The sequence below is a fragment of the Denticeps clupeoides genome, chromosome 13, assembly GCF_900700375.1.
Source record: "Denticeps clupeoides chromosome 13, fDenClu1.1, whole genome shotgun sequence".
NCBI lineage: Eukaryota > Metazoa > Chordata > Actinopteri > Clupeiformes > Denticipitidae > Denticeps > Denticeps clupeoides.
This window is the reverse complement of record NC_041719.1, coordinates 19,713,054-19,733,555: the sequence shown is the minus strand read 5'-3', so window position 1 is coordinate 19,733,555 and position 20,502 is coordinate 19,713,054. Positions and strand designations below refer to the sequence as shown.

Below are 20,502 nucleotides of genomic sequence, written 5' to 3'. Positions count from 1 at the left end.
GTTCAAACAGTGTCCAGGCCTGTCTATAATGCAGCAAGGAGGCCACTCCCCCACGGATCAGCCATATCCTGTAGTCTAGGATGTGCTTTCAGCACGTTGGTACACTGATAAGCAGGTGCTTTCATTCCTTCTGCCTCTTGCAACATGGCGCGCCTAGCACCCATCATTGTTTCTCTTTTTGCCATCGCCGTGGTGTTCTCACAAGGTAAGGATACACTTTTCAAGGCCTTTTCTAGGAATGCAGGTCAATGGAAAGAGTAGAGCTGCAGGCCCTGGAGAGACGTCCATGGGTGTTGCAATGGACTAAGCTGATCTACAGCCAGGCTTGGTGCTTATTTCAGAAAGCTAAGTGTTCATAAACAACCTTGTCTTTGGAGGAGCAGCTTGATGCAAAGGTTGCATTAGGTGAAGATAGAGCTGAGCTGTGGTCAGGCTATTTTATATATAATAATACTGTGGGAGACCCCATTATTTTAATGCTGAAACAATAATTTTCAGTTTACTTCTGTAAATGCTCAATTCTCCTGAAGGATCTCATTAAAATTGGTTATGCAACTTTTAATAACAGCATGGGAATAACTAAAGGATTTGCTTTTACATTTGGCCCAAATCCCTGTGGCATGTTAAAAAAATAAACAATCTCCAACAGAATCATCAAAATTTACAGCATCAATGACAGAATCAACAAAATCTACATCAACGACAGAATCCCCAAAATCCACAGCATCAACGACAGAATCAACAAAATCCACAGCATCAACAATGGAATCAACAAAATCCACAGCATCAATGACAGAATCCCCAAAATCCACAGCATCAACGACAGAATCAACAAAATCCACAGCATCAACAATGGAATCAACAAAATCCACAGCATCAATGACAGAATCCCCAAAATCCACAGCATCAACGACAGAATCAACAAAATCCACAGCATCAACAATGGAATCAACAAAATCCACAGCATCAATGACAAAATCCCCCAAATCCACAGCATCAACAAGAGAATCTGTCATATCTTTAACGACCATGGTATCATCAACACCACAGGAAATTATTGAGATATCTCACACCTCTGGTGTGACTGAGAAGCCCATCACCAGCGCAAACCACACAGACAACACCACTGCCACCGGTTCAACACTTCCTACAGCCACACAGACCTCCAGTGCCACCCACAGCACCTCAGTGCTGGTTACTAACAGCAGTAGCCTGCCCACCGCCCCCAAAACTCCAGGAGCCAACATCACACCCTCCAGCACAGGTTTAATTCATAATACAGAACACAGTAATACTGGTAACGGATCATAGACTTTGTGGTGCCCTCAGTATCTACTGCTGACAATAATTTTAATTAAAATCAAATTGTTCCAGAGCTGCAATTTTTTTTATTCGATAATCCCATTCACACATAATGACTACAGTTGGGATTAATTTAAGGGCCAAAAAAGACATAGTTGAGCTTCATATGAAACTGCTTCATTTAATCAAAAGTGAAGCAAGTGTTTTAATTAAATGTGTGGCCCTTTTATTTTTTCTGGTCAGTGTATGGGGGCAGGCCAAGTGTTTGAAGTGCTGCTGTTGTCTGTTTCATCACTGTTCAGTTCAGAATTTGAATGGAAGCGAATCTCTGGCCAATAACCCAGGCCTGGTGGCTGTGCTGTGTATTTTTGTCATCATACTGATCCTGCTGCTGGGTGTCGGTGTTGCTAAGGCTATAAGATCCAGAGGGCCGAAGTTTGAAAGGTTGGACAATTTGCCAATGGTGAGTTTAATTTGACCAACGCCCTGTTTTACAAACACAGGACACACACACACAGCGACTGTGTCAGGTATTTACTGTATATTGTTACCGTCATAAAGACATGAAAACAAAATATTTGCTTGTCCACTAGAAATGTTTATATAAAAATATTTCAGAGGGGTTTTAGGGTTTTAACTAAAAGGTAACATTAGTTAATGTTAATCTAGGTCCTCAAAATCATATCAAATATGTCTATGCAAGCTGAATCCACCACTGTTTTCTCTCTGTTTCAGGGCAAGATGAATGAAGAATCCCCTTTTGCACATTACCCTCCAAAATAAGAAAGTTTTCTCAGTCTGCCCATTAAAATCTGTAAGAACATGTTTGTTTGTCTCAGAAGCCAGACATTAGATAATTTTTTTATTTATGATTAGGGTCATTTTAATCTTTCTTTAAATGAAGGACTATATTTTATTACATTTGAAACAAAACTATGCAATAAGAATTCCTGTCAAGTTACAGTAAATTTACTGGTGCGCACTCAAACTGACCTGCTGGTTCATAGCTACATATAGCTTTAAGAGCTATACATTACACATTACCCATTTACTCCAAGTGAGTAGCTGCAGATTTATTTATATAAAAAAAGAATTGTTATTTTAATAATTATTTAATTCATATTTCACTATTTTAGTGAAAGTCAGGGAAAGGCACATATTAATGCAATTCAGTTCTCACCATCCCAAAACAAGTAATTTGTCCTTTCAAAAACTCAATTGGACACAGGCCATTAACTGCTCTCCCAGAGTGCCTCTCCTTCAGAAATGATTAACTGTGTCTTAATGCAGCCACGTGCTTCATTTCATACCTGCTGAGATAAGGGCCGGATCCTCATTAGCCATGCTCCCATTACGGGAGACCTGGGCAATGTTGTTCAATTCAGCAATAAATTGTGTTATGAAAAAACCCATTGAGACTTAGTCTAGTTTTTGGTCCTGCGTTGGTCAAAATGCCTACCAATCCAAAAACACAGTGGGCCTCATTTATCAGTATATTTGGGTGTAAAAATCATAGAACCAAGTTCCACGTCTGATTCATAAAACAGGTGCACCCATGCCGATCCGTGCTTAGCGCCATGGACATAAGGGTGGTTAAGGGTGTCATGACCCTCGCAAAAATCAGATCCAACCAATATGACCAGCGGTGGTTTTTGATACAGTCGACATTGGTTGTTGCCCAGGGCAGCATCATGGTGGGGGTGGCATTACGGGCATCTGCATTTTATTTTTTTTGCATGTGCACCCATGCTGCCCTATAGCTGCCCTTACAGCTAGGAAATCTGTTTCAGAAATAAAGAATGTTTTAAATCTGCATATGGTGATGATCTCTGTGCCCTCTCAACATCCTGAACTAAGTGTTACCTGTCTGGCCCAACACTGTTTTCACTGATGAATGGCATTTTCTTACAAAACTGGGCCACTGAAAACTCACTTGTTAACGGTAAAATAGGGTGTGTAGAAATAGTATCAATTAATAACTTTATGGCCCAAAACATTTTTCATTGTAAAATTGACCTGGGAACTTTGCTCATGTGCCAATAGATTTATGATGAATATGGACATTTCAGTGTAAAACTAATAGTTTTGCAGCCTGCAGTATTTAAGCTGGAACAGACAATTCGAATGAGGAGCTGTGAATACTGTGTGATACAGGAGCTGTGTTGTTACTGATGTGCAGAAATAACATCAATGGAAGATGGACAAGAAAAGGTCAAAGCCCTTTATATGTTTAAATGGTTAAATTAAGTATAGCAGTATGGCATACAGTGTTATTATTATATTATAAACAATGTTTTTACGCAACAGTTTTAGAAAATGGTGATCAATGGCCACAATGCCGTACAATCAACCTCACCCCATGCATCTAATCAATGCCATATTGGGTGTTCCAAGTAGTGATGTGCACGCCAGTTCTTTTAGATGTACTGAAACTTCAAAATCAGGTCACTAAAAAAACTGTTCAAAGGATTTGTTCCCTGAATTCAGTGCTTGGCAGGAGGAGCCTGCAACTTCCTGAACCGAGTGTTGTGTATTGTGTCTGTGTTCATTTAACAAACACATTTGTAAAAATAAACTTTTTAGAAATCATGATCTTTCAAGCATCCTGTCCTGTGGAATGCTATTTAACTGGTCTACTTGGTAAATTGGGCTCAGTGAGTGATCCCCCACAGTACATTCAGTGAAGGATTAACACTGAACATTCACCCTTCCCTCGAAAATAAGTCACACATTTTCTCAAACTGTGGGTTTTATACACTACATGTTGCATGGTGTGTCCTATTTTACGTAAGTTGGTGCGCTGACAAATTAGCCGATTTTTTTTTTAAAGGGGTAACCTTGAAAACAACACCAGGACAAGTCACCACACCTCACACCCCAACTATCTAAATGTTCACTGTTGTTGCTTATTTAATCACTACCCTGCAATCTGTTACTGCTACGCTGGACATTGCACAATGCATTTTAGTAGAATCCATAGCCTCTCCAACTAGAAGAACAAACTCGGTAAAACAGCAATGTTAGAAGGATACTAAGATTCTGTACTGACACTTACATTTACATTTAAAGTATTTATCAGTCACCCTTATCCAGAGCAGCTTACATTAGTAATAACAGGGACAGTCAACCCAAAGCAATTTAGGGTTAAGTATCATGCTCAGAGACACATGGGATTAAGTGAGATTTGAACCTGGGTCTTCTGGTGTGTTACCCACTAGGTTCACCCCATGAAAACACCTGAAAAAATTGCAGTTCATTGTCTGTGTCACGCCGGAGTCTTGCTTGGGAAAAATGACGGATGGCGGGGTGACAAGGGGAAAACAGTTTATTTACAAAAACAAAAGTACGTCAGGGAAAAAAGGTCAAAAATCCAAAGAACAAAACCACGGCGCCTTGCGCTGAACCGAGGGAAGGGGCGGAGTCCCACTCGACCCTCGGGCTGGTGCGGCGCGCGTCGGCGGGGTCCTCCTCACGAGCGCTCCTGCACAAACGGCCAGGCAGGTTCGTGAGACTCCGCAGGGGTCTGGGGCGTTCGTACACACGAACACACTCGACGAACACACTCGACAGACACAAAGGGGGCTCAGACTCCGGTAGTCGCGTTGGAGAATCGCTCTGTAGACTCTGGATCACACGGGTCTTTTATAATGAGGCGGATTAGACTAAACCAGCCGCACCTGACGCTCGTTAGCCCGTGAGGATCACTAGCCGTGCCGAAGGAGCCTGGAGAGGGAATGTGTTGAGGAACCCACGACCCAGGACTGTGATAAGGGACACGCCCCGTGCACACTAGGGAATTGGGACTTACCCGGGCACCCGCGGCTACACGACATGACACGCAGACACGGACACACAGTCTAATACTCTGGGGAGGGTGAGCGTGTTGGGGGGGGCGGATCCGGCACGGACGTGACAGTACCCCCCTCTCCAGGCACGCTTCCGACCCGGAAGCGACGCCCTCTCACTGATCGTGGGCGTGGGCGCGAGGACTGTGATGAACCGGGAGGTCGGCCCCTCGGCCGCGGGGCTGGGCGGCCGGGCCGGGCTCGATGGAATTCTTCCACCAATCCCGGATCCAGCACATCCCCGGCTGGTACCCAACTCCGCTCCTCCGGACCATAACCTTCCCAGTCCACCAAGTACTGCAAGACCCCTCCCCGCCTCCGAGAATTTAGGAGCCTCCGGACCTTGTAGGCAGGGGCACCAGCCACCTCTACTGCCACTGGGGGAGTCACGTCCGCGTCGTCCGAGTGCAAGGGTCCCCTCGTGACTGGCCTAAGTAGGGAAACATGGAACACAGGATGAATGCGAAGATCTGAGGGGAGTTTCAGTTTAAATGTTACTGGGTTTACTTGGGACACAACAAGGAAGGGGCCGATAAATCGCGAGGTGAGTTTGGTGCAGGGGAGTTTGAGGCGCAGGTCCCTCGTGGAGAGCCAGACCCGGTCACCTTCTCTGATAACAGGCGCAGTCCGCCGCCGACGGTCAGCTTGGACTTTGAAGCGATGAACCGCTGACCGCAAGGCAGTATGAGCTCCTTCCCAGACCTGCTCAGCCCGCCGAAACCACTCATCCACTCGAGCCACCCCAGACTGTTCCCCATCCCAGGGACACAGAGGAGGCTGGCGTCCAAGCAGGCACTGGAAAGGAGTCAGACCCGTGGCAGAGTGACGCAGGGAGTTCTGGGCGTATTCTGCCCACACGAGGTACTCTGCCCAATCGTGTTGGGTGTACTGGCAGTACGCCCTTAAGAACCTGCTTAACTCCTGCACCATCCTCTCTGCCTGTCCGTTGGACTGTGGGTGATACCCCGAGGTGAGACTCACCGCAACCCCCAGCCTCCTAAAAAATGCCTTCCACACCCGGGAGGTGAATTGGGGGCCTCGGTCAGAGAGGATATCCTCCGGGATGCCATAGACCCGAAAGAGATGTTGGAAAAGGGCCTCGGCCACCTGGAGGGCAGAAGGGAGGGAGCGAAATGGTATAAATTTACACCCCTTCGAGAATCGATCCACGACCACCAGAACCGTAGTGTAGCCTTTCGAAACCGGCAGATCCGTCACGAAATCCACTGCTATGTGGGACCACGGTCTTTCTGGTATGGGAAGAGGCACTAATTTCCCGGCGGGTAGGCTACGTGGACTCTTTGTGGTGGCACAAACAGTACAGGAGGAGACACTGGTCTGCACATCTTTCTGTAACGAGGGCCACCAATACTTCCTGGCCACCACTTCTCCCGTTCTGCGAATGCCCGGATGGCCAGTAGCTGGTGTCGTATGGGCCCATTCTATCACCCTCCCACGAAAGCGCTCCGGTACATATGTTCGCTCTGGAGGACATCCAGGAGGAGCCGGGTGATTCCGGGTCTCCTGAATGATCTCCTCGTCAAGGTCCCACATGACCGGGGCAACAATCATGGAAGGGGGTAGAATGGGGGCAGGTTCTTTAGGGACCTCGCCTGCAGAATACTGCCGGGAGAGTGCGTCCGCTCTCCCGTTTAGCTTCCCGGGCCGGTAGGTAATTTTAAATGAGAAACGGGAGAAAAACAAAGTCCACCGAGCCTGACGAGAGTTCATGCGTTTCGCCTGCCGGATGTATTCCAGGTTCCGGTGATCAGTAATAACTTCGAAGGGATGTTGCGCTCCCTCAAGCAGGTGGCGCCACTCCCCCAACGCTGCCCGTACGGCCAACAGTTCCCGGTTTCCCACATCATAATTAATTTCGGCCTCCGTCAATCTTCGCGAATAGAAGGCGCACGGGTGAAGCTTCCCGGGGTTACCATGATACTGTGACAGTACCGCCCCCAATCCCACCTCCGAGGCATCCACCTCCACAACGAACGGCTTCGTCGGGTCGGGAATTTGTAGAACCGGTGCTGTGACGAACCGCTCCTTCAGGGCGCAGAACGCCTCTTTTGCAGCACCGGTCCACTGTAACGTCTTTGGATGCCCCCGGAGGAGGGATGTGAGCGGCGCTGCCACAGTACTGTAATTTCTGATGAATCGACGGTAGTAATTGGCAAACCCCAGAAAGCGCTGCAGCCCTTTGATAGACGTGGGCTCCGACCACTCAGTCACCGCCGTTACCTTAGGTTCCTCCATAGCGATTCCCGCTGAGCTTATGTGATACCCCAGAAATGTCACCTCCTTCATGAAGAAGGAGCACTTCTCAGCCTTCACATACAACTGATGCGTAAGCAAGCGGGAGAGGACCGCCCTCACATGCTGGAGGTGTTCCTTACGGGTTTTGGAGAACACCAAGATGTCATCAATATACACTACTACAAACCTATCCAGCATGTCTCGGAGGACGTCGTTCACGAACCCCTGGAAAACGGCCGGAGCATTCGCAAGTCCGTAGGGCATCACCCTATACTCGTAATGCCCCGACGTGGTGCTGAATGCCGTTTTCCATTCGTCTCCCGCTCGAACACGCACCAGATTGTAGGCACTCCGGAGGTCGAGCTTCGTGAAGAAGGTCGCCCCCCGGAGTCGCTCGATGGTAACGGGGATCAGTGGAAGAGGGTAGGAATACATCCTCGTGATCTCATTAAGCCCACGATAGTCAATGCATGGGCGCAGACCCCCGTCCTTCTTCTTCACAAAAAAGAAACTGGCGGAGGCGGGAGAGCGTGAACGCCTAATATAACCCTGACGCAGGGCCTCGGCAACATATTCCTCCATTGCCCGCTGTTCAGGTTCAGACAATGAGTAAATACGAGACCGAGGAGGGGTTTTCCCTGGCAGGAGGTCGATCGCGCAATCCCATGGACGGTGCGGCGGTAGACACATCGCCTTATCAACAGAGAAGGCCTCGTGCAAATCCTGAAATTCGGGGGGAATGGCGTGCGCTTCCTGTGCCCGCGGGCTTTCGACCGTCGTCGCGTGCACAGGGGTGGGTGGAACAAAACACCGGGACGTACATGTAGGGGACCATGACAAAATGGTGTGAGTGTTCCAGTTTATGTGAGGGTTGTGTGTACGTAACCAGGGCAGACCTAATATTAGTTGGTGGGGGGACTGGGGTAGAACCATAAATGACATTTTCTCCACATGAAACGGGGGAATGGAAACAAAAAGGGGGTCGGTTGCTATGGATAAGGGTTCGTCCCCTAACGGTCGCCCGTCCAGGGCTTGTACCGAAACAGGGGACTGCAGAGGATGGGTAGGGATATGACAAGTAGACACAACAGACCGTGCGATGAAATTACCCGCTGATCCGGAGTCTACAAGAGCAGGGAGAGAAACACAAGGATGGTCAGGAACACACACAGACACTTGTATAAGAAATTGTCCATTGTCATTGGGGGAGAGAACCTTTCTTGCTTGCCCCTCTGATCGGGGGCGCTGTGGGCAGCTGTCCCTCCAGTGAGCTGGACTCCCACAGCGAAGACACGCCCCGGTCCAGAGACGCCGCCTCCTCTCCTCCCGCTCCACACTGGCCGTGGCGACCTGCATCGCCTCCGGGGATGGTGAACGCCTGTCACCTCTCGTCGCTCCGAACCGGGACCTGACTGTGCCCTCCTCCCGGACCACTGCAGACCTTGGAGCACGCTGGGGGGAGCGCCTTGGGCGCCTCTCACGAAGGTGGGCGTCCAGGTTGATGGCAAGGTCTATAACTTCATCCAGGCCCCGCCCAGCGTCCCGACACGCCATCTCTAGCTGAATTTCGGGCGCCAGGCCGGCCCGGAACATGGTCAGCAGCGCGTCCTCCCCCCAACCACTCTCTGCTGCCAGGACCCGGAATCGGAGAGCATATTCTCTCGCGGTAGACCTGCCCTGCTGGATGGTGTGGAGGCGCTGTCCCACGGACCGCCCCTGCTCCGACTGATCAAACACCACCTTAAAGTGGTGTATAAAATTCTCATAAGTCCTCACCTCTTCGCCCCCCTTTCTCCAGAGGGCCCCGCCCCAATCCAGAGCCGGCCCGGATAGTCTTTGCAGCATGGTACTAATCTTTTGATGGTCCGTGAGCCCGGTGACGTCCGCAAAGTATAAGTCACACCCCAGTAAAAAGTTCTTACACTCTGCGGGGTCACCGGAATATCGCTCTGGAAGACTAGCGACCCGGCGAAGGGGGGGCTCTGGAACCCGAGGGCCTTCTCCTGGAAGGTGGGGGGTGGGAGCTAAGGGGGGGGGCGCTCCACTGGGGGGCTGGGCCAGCAGCTGCTGGACTGCTGTGGTGAGCGCCGCGATCTGATCCCGCTGTGCCACCACTTCTGCCAGGGAGTGGGTTAGCCTACCCAACTGGTGGTGATGTGCGGCCACCACTTCCTCCAGGGTGGTGGGGGGGGGGGGTAATCCGGCGGCAGGGGCACTGATGAGCCATCCATCATGAGAGAGAGAGCGATTCTTCTGTCACGCCGGAGTCTTGCTTGGGAAAAATGACGGATGGCGGGGTGACAAGGGGAAAACAGTTTATTTACAAAAACAAAAGTACGTCAGGGAAAAAAGGTCAAAAATCCAAAGAACAAAACCACGGCGCCTTGCGCTGAACCGAGGGAAGGGGCGGAGTCCCACTCGACCCTCGGGCTGGTGCGGCGCGCGTCGGCGGGGTCCTCCTCACGAGCGCTCCTGCACAAACGGCCAGGCAGGTTCGTGAGACTCCGCAGGGGTCTGGGGCGTTCGTACACACGAACACACTCGACGAACACACTCGACAGACACAAAGGGGGCTCAGACTCCGGTAGTCGCGTTGGAGAATCGCTCTGTAGACTCTGGATCACACGGGTCTTTTATAATGAGGCGGATTAGACTAAACCAGCCGCACCTGACGCTCGTTAGCCCGTGAGGATCACTAGCCGTGCCGAAGGAGCCTGGAGAGGGAATGTGTTGAGGAACCCACGACCCAGGACTGTGATAAGGGACACGCCCCGTGCACACTAGGGAATTGGGACTTACCCGGGCACCCGCGGCTACACGACATGACACGCAGACACGGACACACAGTCTAATACTCTGGGGAGGGTGAGCGTGTTGGGGGGGGCGGATCCGGCACGGACGTGACAGTCTGTAGTTCTTGAAAAATCTATACATGATGCCTGTGGACATGACTTGGCCATTGTTCTTTTTAAGCAAGCAAATGGATGTTCAGCTTTAATATTAAATGTAAAAAGTATTTTCTTTGTCTGGAAAATGCATAGTGTACTTTAAAAAAGCCTGTTGCTTTGGATAAAACTGCTAAATGTAAATGTAAACCCTCTGTTTGTTTTTCTCCGAGACACAGAATCAAGCACCCAGACTACTGGCAGACCCCAGTGAAGAGACCAGCAAATAAATCCTGGTTCCTGACAACTGCTTAACAAGGACATACCATGAAACAAACCAGAGGGTCACCACAGCCACCACCACCGTTACAACTACAGCTATAGGGATCTTCAAATGGACCAGTAACATCATTATGGACACGTAATCTAGACCATGACACTGACTACATCCTGGACTTCTCCAACCCTACAACTGTAGGACTTATTATTATATCATCCCCAACCCTGCACTGACACCATTTGCAGGCTCACTCTACCCTGGAAGGGGGTCCCTCTCTGTATCACTCCTTCCCAAGGTTTCTTCCTTTCTTTTTTTCTCTCTCCTAGAGTTTTTTGTGTGGAGTTTTTCCTTGTGTGCAGAAGGGTCAAGTGTGGGGGGTGTCAACTGTAGGGCCTGTCAAAGCCCATTGACACATACTGTATGTGATTTTGGGCTATATAAGAAATAAATGTTGTTGATGTTGTTGTTGTTGTTGTTTGAGTGGTAACACTCAATCCTCACTATGAGGATCTTTTCAACATCAAAGTAGGCAATGTTATCAAAAAATGGAAGCATCGTGGCCTTTGTCGCCATCTAATGGACAGCCCCCCCCCCCCCCCCCCCCCCCCCCCCACAGGATTCATCATCCTTAGGTCTTGTGCAAAAATTACTTCTCTGAAAAAAACTGGTGAGTGATTGATTGGTGATGTGCACTTTTGACGCTGTGATCCAAAAAGATCCTAATTTTACTTTTGTCAGCTCAAACTTTAAACTGCTGCTTACTGACAGCTCCATTAGCTGGAATTTCTGATGGAGAGCAATGCCATCAGAAAAGGAGTCCAGCATCCACATTTGTTTCAGTTTTGTCCACACATGGAGCATTTTCCATAACTTCATTTAAAGGTTAAAATATATACATCATTGCCTCATGAATATTCTTTGCCCAGTCTTTGCCACATACTTGCCCAATAAATACAATTCTGATTCAGTGATGAGATAATGGGATAATGTTCAGACATGTAAAGAATCTGCAGGTTAAAGAAGGTACCTAAAGTGACCAATTTAAAAAATAACTGACCTCTTGGACTATCTACAAATGTATTATCTATAGCATTTGACCCTCACAAGGTCTGCTGAGAAAATCTCTGGCCCTTGGACAAATGTAACCTCGCTTCAGGGTCTAAAATTTTATGAAAGTGGCATTAAAAAAGTCTTTAAAAACTCTTAAATTTGGATTCCTTAAACCTGCAGAAAGCCTGCCCCTTTCTAAAGTGTAGCCATATGCTACATATGGATTTCTCAATTTTACTGGTCACCAAATGGCCAAAGCAGTGTGTTTCCAGAATCTTAATTTAGATCTGCATCAAATTGGAACAGGAGGAGGTTGAGCTGATCCTATTGGGGCAGTGGTGGCCTAGCAGTTAAGGAAGTGGCCCGTAATCAAAAGGTTGCTGGTTCAAATCCCGATCTGCCAAGGTGCCACTGAGCCAAGCACTGTCCCCACACACTGCTCCCGGGCACCTGTCATGGCTGCCCACTGCTCACTAATGGTGATGGGTTAAATGCAGAGGACAAATTTCAGCATGTGCTGTGCTGCTGTGTATCACAATGACAATCACTTCACTTTCACTTAACCTGCCACCACTCATCACAAAATCCAATCCCTAATTCCCATTTCCATGTACCCCAAACTGCCAGGGGTCGTGAGTCAACATAAAGACACGAACGAAAAAAAACGTGAACGAATTGTTCAACCTCTCATTTTAAACTTGTTTACAATGTGTAGGTGTCAGAAATAATGGCACACCAACCCAAAAGCACTGGGTGGGTAGGTAGTTTGTTCTCCCCCAGATACAGAAAACTAGTTGATGAGCTGAGGAGGCGGCGGATCCAGAGCTGGCAAATGGAGAGGGGAGGTGATGAAAGGCTTCAACCGACTTATGTAAAAGACACAATGCACCCGAATGGAGGGAGGGAGTTGAGGGCGGCAGGTGACTAGATTGATTCGGCTAGTGATCTGGAAAAGGGCCAGTAAACCAGGGCATCAGTTTGTGTCACTCAGTGTGGAGATGGAGGTCCTACATGGAGAGCCATACCCTTTTCCCCCCCTGGAACCGTGGCCATCTTGAATGGTGTCAGTCATATTGGGGAGCAGCGTGTGGCCACCAGGATGGTGGACTGCACTTAAGTCCAGGCCCATTTGCAGTTCCGGATCAACATCCGAGAAAAGGGGATCCCATCTGCCAGTACCTGGTGGGCAGGCTGGTAGCCGTGGCAGACTTCAAAGGGGCTGTGACCAATCAAGGGCTGTCTTCATGAGTGACAGAGGGGTCCATTTTTTTATTGTGATCTGCAGGTGGCAAGGTGGATGGGCGGATTTGCATCAAGACACAGAACTACTGCAAGCGGTGCTGGACCAGGGCCAGGAAGATGAAGGAGTTCAACCACCCCAACAATGGACTGTTCTCTCTGCTGCGATCAGGGAAGCGCTTCTGCTCCCTGAAGTGCAACACAGAGAGAATGAGGAGGAGCTTCTTCCCATAGGCTTTTCGAGCTCTCAACAATCACAACATATCATGGAACTCCAATACACTCCAGCACTTCCACTTTCAATCACTCCAGACTCAATCCCCCCCAGAATTTTTGCACAAACTATTTACTCTTTTTTTTTTTTTTTACTCTTACACAAATTTTTTTCACTTTTTCACTTTATACTTTGCTATTGCACGTTTTATGTTAAAGACATAAAAGTGTAATATTTGGTTATGTTTGCAATATTTGCATATTGGTAATCATTGTACACTTGCAATATTTGCAATACTGCGGTCTGTAGCAGTCGCCAAAGCATTTCACTGCATATAATACCGTGTATGACTATGTATGTGACAAATAAAATTTGAATTTGATTTACTGGCAGAGATCATAACAGACCCAGGAATGAAACCCCACGAGTGACAGACTGCAATAATGATCTGTGCAGTCAGATATTGTTATGCAACTGCCACATAGCTGCAGGCCCGTTTATGAGATGAGCGAGGTACTAGGGTGTCCAGAGAAACCATTCGCAACCAACTCCACCACTTTGGCTTGAATGCCAGACGACTGTTACAGGTGACTCCGCTGACACCAAGACACCTCCATGAATGTTAGCAGTGGGCACAAGACCATGCGACCTGGACAATGCATCTGTGGTCTACCGTTGGGTGTCGGTCACCTGGCACAGAAATAACGGTCGTTAGTGTTGCGGGAGAAAGCGAGGTCGCGGAGGTCAACATGGTCCCCAGGGTCTGCTTTGGTGGAGGAGGTGCAACAGTCTGGGCAGGCAAAACACCTGTCAGCGCAAAACAGATTTGGTTACTGTACATGGCGCAGTCACTGCACGTTCTTACCTCAGAGACATCATAGAACCAATAGTCATCCACCAATTCCACCAGCACACCCCCAACTTTCTGTTCATGGATGGTAATGGTCCATCACATTGTGGCAAAATTCTCACAGCTCGACTGTTGGAGTGCCTCATATGGTATAGCCATCAATATCCCCTGACCTGAACCCCATAGACCACGTCTGGGAACAGTTGAGACTGATCGTACCCCATCCCCACGTGACCTGGCAGAACTGCGTGTAGAACTTGTGGAAGAGTGGAATGCATTGCCTCAGAACAACATCATGAGGCTAGTGAGGAGCATGAGACATTGCTGTTAAGCTGTTATTGCTGCAAATGGTGGAAACACCCTCTACTGACATTGTCAATTTATGTTATTTGGGACAATCCCTGTTATATTCAATTTTTTTGCTGTAATAAATACTAAACTAATGAAAATTTAGTTTCTTCTTGTGTGTTTGGTTGAGGTGTGTGTGTGTGTGTGTGTGTGTGTGTGTGTGTGTATATATATATATATATAAATATAATGTTCCTCCTTTCCACTGTCCACCTTGCACAAATTGTCCACGTTCCTTCCCCCTAGGCGGGAACATGACACTTGTAAGTAGAGCTGGTTCTAGACAGGCATGTATGAGGGGTCAGACTGAAATGTGAAAGGAGGCCATGCTGGCAACTGGGATGAGAATGAGTGAGGTGGGTGCTCTGGATGACTGTTTTTGTCATGTAAATGGATGGCACTTTGTCTAGCCTCTACCCTAAGACCTGTACAACTTACAGTAGGTGTCCCACCTGAAGGCTGATCTTAGGTCACTGCAGCATACATACCCACTGACCATGACAATGTGGTAAGCTCTCAGGATGGGAACTAAAACGAGTATTCCTTATCAGATTATAACTAACTGGGGCAGTGGTGGCCTAGTGGTTAAGGAATCGGCCCCGTAATCAGAAGGTTGCCGGTTCGAATCTGGATCCGCCAAGATGCATTTTGTTGTGTGCACCGTGTGCTGTGCTGTGTATCACAATGACAATCACTTCACTTTCACTGTAAAGTGAATAAGCTTTACTTTGTGTCTGGGTGCTCCAATCGGCTCTATGCAACAGACAGGCTGATTTTTTAGTCATTAATTATCTGACCAGTTGCTAAGATTTAGAAGACAGAGACTAAATGTCCTCATAAAGACAGGAAAACCTGATGCTTCAACATTTGTTTGTCCACTAGAAAAGATTTCAAAAGATTACTAGAAGAAGAAAAAAACGGTTTGAGTCGGAATACTTTTCAAGGCTCATATTTAGGTTAGGCTGAATCAATCCGATGAATGAAGAATCCCCTTTTGTACGTTACCCTGTAAAATAAGACAGATTTTTTCTCAGTCAGCCAATTACCCACACGACTGGCACTCCACCCATTAAAATCTGTAAGAACATGTTTGTTTGTCTCAGAAGCCAGACTTTGTATTACTGAACCTTGCAAGAACATCAAGTGATCATTTTAATAGTTCTTTAAATGAAGGACTATATTTTATTACATATGAAATGCAATTTAAAACATGTTTTTCCTGTCCAGTCTGCCCCAATTTACTGGTGTCTGCTTAAACTGACCAACCTGAAGCTTTAAACATTACACAGTGAGTAGTTGTAGATTTTTTGTCAATATATCTATTTTTTGCTATTATTATTTTAACTATTTTAGTGGAAGTCAGTGAAAAACAAATAATTTGTCCTTTCAAAAACTCAATTGGACACAGGCCATTAACTGCTCTCCCAGAGTGCCTCTCCTTCAGAAATGATTAACAGTGTCTTTATGCAGCCACGAGCTTCATTTCATACCTGCTATGTGTGATAAGGGCCGACTCCTCATTAGCCCGTGCTCCCAATTCAGCAATAAAGAATGGAATGAAAAACCAGAGTGAGACAACTATAATACAACTATTTTAGACAGGATCCTTTTCCTGTTTTAAACCATTTTCCCAGCACTTCCATTCCCTGTATTACATTTGTGATGCTAACTTCAGCCACATGGTGGCATCTTTCATTCGGGTTGAGAGAACAAAATGATTTAGACAGTTTTTTTTTTTCCTGATGCTCTTGCTAAAAGTGACTGTAAAGTTGCGTATAAGGATGGCATTTTAAAGAAATTTGCATAGGTTAATGCCATTTCAGTTAGGTAAATTAGAATGAAAAAATCCACGCATCGCCCCCTGAAATTCCTGAAATTAAATTTGTGCTCTTTTAGGTTCATAGATCTGGACACACCACTTGACCGTGACAATCCTGCCGCTTCTTTCGGATAAAGGCCAGGCGGGACTTCCACGAGCTTTTTTAAACTTGTGTGACATGAACTCAGTGGGCGCGGTGCAATCTGCAGAAAGTGAATACGGTGCGAAACGTGCCCGCGGACTGTTTACACGCGAAACATTTCCTGCCATGTGACTCCTGTCCGCCTCGCCTGACGCCGGGAGCGTTCCTACGGTCTGCAGTCGTCGTTGCCGCCACAGAGGCGATCAGCGCACAACTTTCTCCTTTCTTTCCCTTCCCCGCAACTTGAGCGACTCCTCGTGTGTGGAGTGAAATTTCAGAGCTCCTGCCGGCCACCGCGGAGACCGTGAGCAACTTTTCCCCCGAAGACCCACCGCGTTTCCGCCGGTTCCCGTTCATCACCGCGCGGCGTAAGTAAGGAATCGTGAACACTGATTTCAGATCAGCCCACCGTCTTGACTCATTCGTTAAACAGACACACAAACGCAAAAGGGCCTGTAGAAATGGGTGTAATTAATAATAAGTTCGTATATGGTTAATAGTAGAAAAACACTGGGTTAAGAGGTCAAACTACACTGACATTTACAGCGTTGTTCAGAGCAATAAAGCGTTAAAAAAATCATTTTAACAATTTTGAGAAATATACTGTTTAACAATATTATATTGAAGAGTACTGTGTAGGAAATGTTCTGTGTAGGAATGCACTTAAATCATACTTGTGCTCTCCCTTTCCCTCCTGCTCGTTTCCTTCATCCCTCCCTCTTTTTTCTTTTTTTTTTTTTTTAAATCTATTTTTTTCTTGGCTAAAGGTCCAGGCCATTTTGGAAGCAATTTCCCTTCAGAATTTAGATAGTTAATTTGGGCTCGACTAAATAAAAAAACTCCATGCCCCTTTCCTGGGAAACTCAGATTACAGTGAAGATATAATCCGTTTATGTATGCATATCTCGTTTCCTCCCTAAATATTTGTTGTAGCAGGAATGATTTTTGGACGACCAGGCATACTTTAGTCTAAAGAAACGTTCTGTATTTCATGTCTTGTCAAATGGATAGATTTTTTTTTTTGGTGATTTATTGCATCTTTTTCCAAAACACTCCTCCTCATATGCATGCCAGTGTACCTTTAAAGAAAGTAACTTCAACCGATGAAACACAGCTACAATCCAACACTCATTACACCTTGGCAGCAGCAGCAGGCATGGAAGATAGAAAGAGTATGAGATATGAGAGAAATTAGAGTAATGCCATGCTTTCCGGCAGTCAGTCCATGAAGAACCTCAGCGTTGAGAGCTTTTGAATGTCTTTGAAACCAAATTCAGAAGACTTTTTCAAATGGTCTGCTTTTTCAGTAGACCTTTAGAAGAGAATATTTGGATCACAAATATACAATGGGGACAAAAATTTGGCAGCCACATTTTGAAATTGTCACAGTGGTCTCTAATTTTTGTCATAGGTACACTTCAGCTGTGAGAGACCGAATGTAAAACAAAAATCCATGAAATTGTATGGTTTAAAGAACTTATTTGTTTATGGTGGAGAAAATAAGTATTTAGCACCTACAAACATGTAAGAATTCTGGCACTCACAGACCTGTTACTTCTTCTTTAAAGGTCCCCTATTATGATTTTTTTCTTTTCACTTTATGTAGGTCTTAGTGATCCCCTAATACTGTATCTGAAGTCTCTTTCCGAAATTTAGCCATGGCGCAGAATTACATCCACCTTTAGCAATTTCCTAAGGACGCGCCGGTTCAGTGTGTGTACCTTTTGTGCATGGCACCTGTTTGAACTGGTCATTTGAACACAAGACACCCATCCACACCTTCAAACAGTCAGACTCCAACCTCCACCATGTCCAAGGACACCAGGGACAGCTTGGTGAGGAGAGATCAACTGTTGGAACAATTTAAAATTTAATAAATACAAGATCACTGATAATCTGATCCTGAAAACTGTGAGAAAAAACCCAGAATGACCATTCAATGACCTGAAGAGAGCTGGGACCACTATAACAGAGGTTACTATTTGTAACACTACGTCATCATGGAGTAAAATTCTGCAGCGCTCAAAAGGTCCCCCTGCTTAAGCCAGCACATGTCCAGGCCGGTCTTAGGTTTGCCATAGACCATCTGGGTGATCCAGAGGAGGATTGTGAAAATGTCATGTGGTCAGATGAAACCAAAATAGAACTTGAGTTGCATCCCAAGAACACCATACCCACTGTAAAGAATGTGGTGGAAACATTATGCTTTGGAGCTGCAATTCTGCAAAGTGGACAGGATGACTGATCTGTATTAAGAAAAGGATGAATGAGGCTATATGTCTTGATATTTTAGGCAGAAAGTGTTGTAGCCAGTCTCCAGACCTCAATCCAATAGAGAAGTAGAGAAACATCACAGCTCTTGAGAAGATCTGCATGGAATGCTGATTTATTACTGATGTACACTGCCAGTCAGAAATTTTAGCCACACCTACTTGTTTTTCTGCATTGTAGAACAAAACCCGAGATTTAAACCTACATGAGGTTATGTAGCAACCAAAAATGGAAACCTTGCATTGCAAAACGTTGCAAATTTTAGGGATCAAAGCATCTCACAGTATTGTGCTAATACTCAAGTTAGTCCAACAATTCTGAAAAAGTTCATATGTTTTTGTTGCTTTTCCTTCACTCATAATGATCACCGTCTCATGAAGCTGGTTGTGATGATAACAGCACAATGCAGCAAAGTCATGAAGGTAAAGAGGAGGTGACATTACACACTTTGTTTTCTTCTGTAGCAAAAATAATAATAACTTTGACTTTGCTGCATATGTATAATGCTCTATGAATATGTGTTTGCCGGATTGTCATAATGTTCATAGCCTCCAGGGAGCAATTGTGTCCAAACTTTTGACTGGTATTATAATCATCTCAAAGAAGCCGGCACAGTTGCCTTTTATTGGCAGTGATGATAAAGGAAGGCGGCGAAAAGTTAATGTTTGAGAAGATATGAAGCTGAAAACTTTATAGCAATCTTAGCTCAAGGTAAAATCCCCACCTGAATGACGTACTTTAACTGGTTATTCATTCTATCCCGTTTATTTCCATTTTCTCTCCTGCTTACCTTTTACTGACCCTTCTTTATTGTATTCCACTGCCACACCCCAGTGCACACTAACAGACTCAATGCCTTCTGATGACTAATGAGACACCAGTCTCTTATCAAAGGCTTCTTGGTATATATGTGTTACAGGAGGAAAGGAGGATGTGGCAGTTGATAAAACAATACAGGTGAGGGTAACATCACGTTTTCTGTGTTTTTGTTGTTGCAGTTCAAGTTTTCCAGTTCTGTTGAAGGCCTTAGACCAGGCTGGAGGGTGCTGTAGGTCCTTCAGAGCTCCTGCTGATGACTGAGGTAACGGCCTGCTCAAGACACTGGCCAGTGATTAGTTGTTTGTTTCTGCAGATGCTGAGTATAAAATGTGGTGAATGTCTTGCTCGTGTACATCTCTATTCTTATGGGTGGACTTGGGTGTCATGACTTCTTATCTCTTGACATAAACCGCTTTTCTCAATGCCCAAAATGACAGCACTTTATAAGAACAAAAGCTGCAAGTGGACCCCATTGTGAGATAGTCGAAAACCATTGAAATATACATTTTGTGTACTTGATTATACTATACTTATGAAGTAGTAATTTGTACTTACTTCCACAATCATCCCCAGCATAAGTGCTGCGATGGGAGGGAAAGAATCAGAGCAACTTCATCTGAGCGAGATCTGCGTGAGTCACACAGATCAGTCATTTTCCCACTCCCCAGCCTGAACTCCTTACTCATCTCAATGCTCTCAAACACACTCATCCCTAAATGATCAGATGACTCTTTGCAGGACCAAACCTGAAATATGTTCATCTGGAGCTGTGGATGGCAGGGAGGGGCTATGTGTTAATATTAATCAGGCCTACTTTTTATGGAATTTGCCAGTGAGTTCATGCCTTTTGCTACATTTGAACACCAAAAATGGAAGTAAAATGTGATGTGTGGTTATTATATATCGGAGTTCCTAGAGACAGATATACCCTGTATACAGAACACACACGTGTTGTTGCATTTGTAAGGTGCTGTATGAGTTCTCAGGGAAGGAAAATATGCCTCCCATCGGGCAAATTTCACAATAACTTCATTACATGATGTAAGTGTATAGCAGCCTCGATCCTGGATTATTTAAAAGCCCGGCGGCTCTGGGGCAGCTTTTCTTTGTTTAGCTGTCAGTCTAAATGGCTTTGCGTTCCCTCTTCGGGTTGCAGCATTACCTGTCTGGGCAGGCATATAC

General features: G+C 46.2%; 2 protein-coding genes across 4 annotated transcripts in view; both read left to right on the top strand.

The window, feature by feature from the left end:
• The first annotated feature begins 68 nt into the window (after nucleotides 1-68).
• Nucleotides 69-10,578, top strand: cist1 (colon, intestine and stomach enriched 1). 3 transcript variants are annotated; one of them, XM_029001869.1, is made up of 5 exons: nucleotides 69-205; nucleotides 650-1,264; nucleotides 1,605-1,765; nucleotides 2,038-2,116; nucleotides 10,528-10,578. In XM_029001869.1, the coding sequence occupies exons 1-4, from the start codon at nucleotides 145-147 to the stop codon at nucleotides 2,083-2,085; spliced, it is 885 nt and encodes a 294-aa protein (XP_028857702.1). In that variant the 5' UTR covers nucleotides 69-144; the 3' UTR covers nucleotides 2,086-2,116; nucleotides 10,528-10,578. The 3 variants fall into 3 exon arrangements, with proteins under 3 accessions (XP_028857702.1, XP_028857703.1, XP_028857701.1); XM_029001870.1 differs by having other exon boundaries at nucleotides 10,522-10,544; XM_029001868.1 differs by lacking the exon at nucleotides 10,528-10,578 and having other exon boundaries at nucleotides 2,038-3,117.
• Nucleotides 10,579-16,391: 5,813 nt separating this feature from the next.
• pde4cb (phosphodiesterase 4C, cAMP-specific b) overlaps nucleotides 16,392-20,502 on the top strand; it is a 61,848-nt gene continuing 57,737 nt past the window's right edge. The window contains exons 1-2 of the mRNA XM_028999908.1: nucleotides 16,392-16,598; nucleotides 19,500-19,582. Coding sequence (XP_028855741.1) covers nucleotides 19,574-19,582 — 9 coding nt within the window. The 5' untranslated portion in view covers nucleotides 16,392-16,598; nucleotides 19,500-19,573. The remainder of the gene's footprint in view (nucleotides 16,599-19,499; nucleotides 19,583-20,502) is intronic.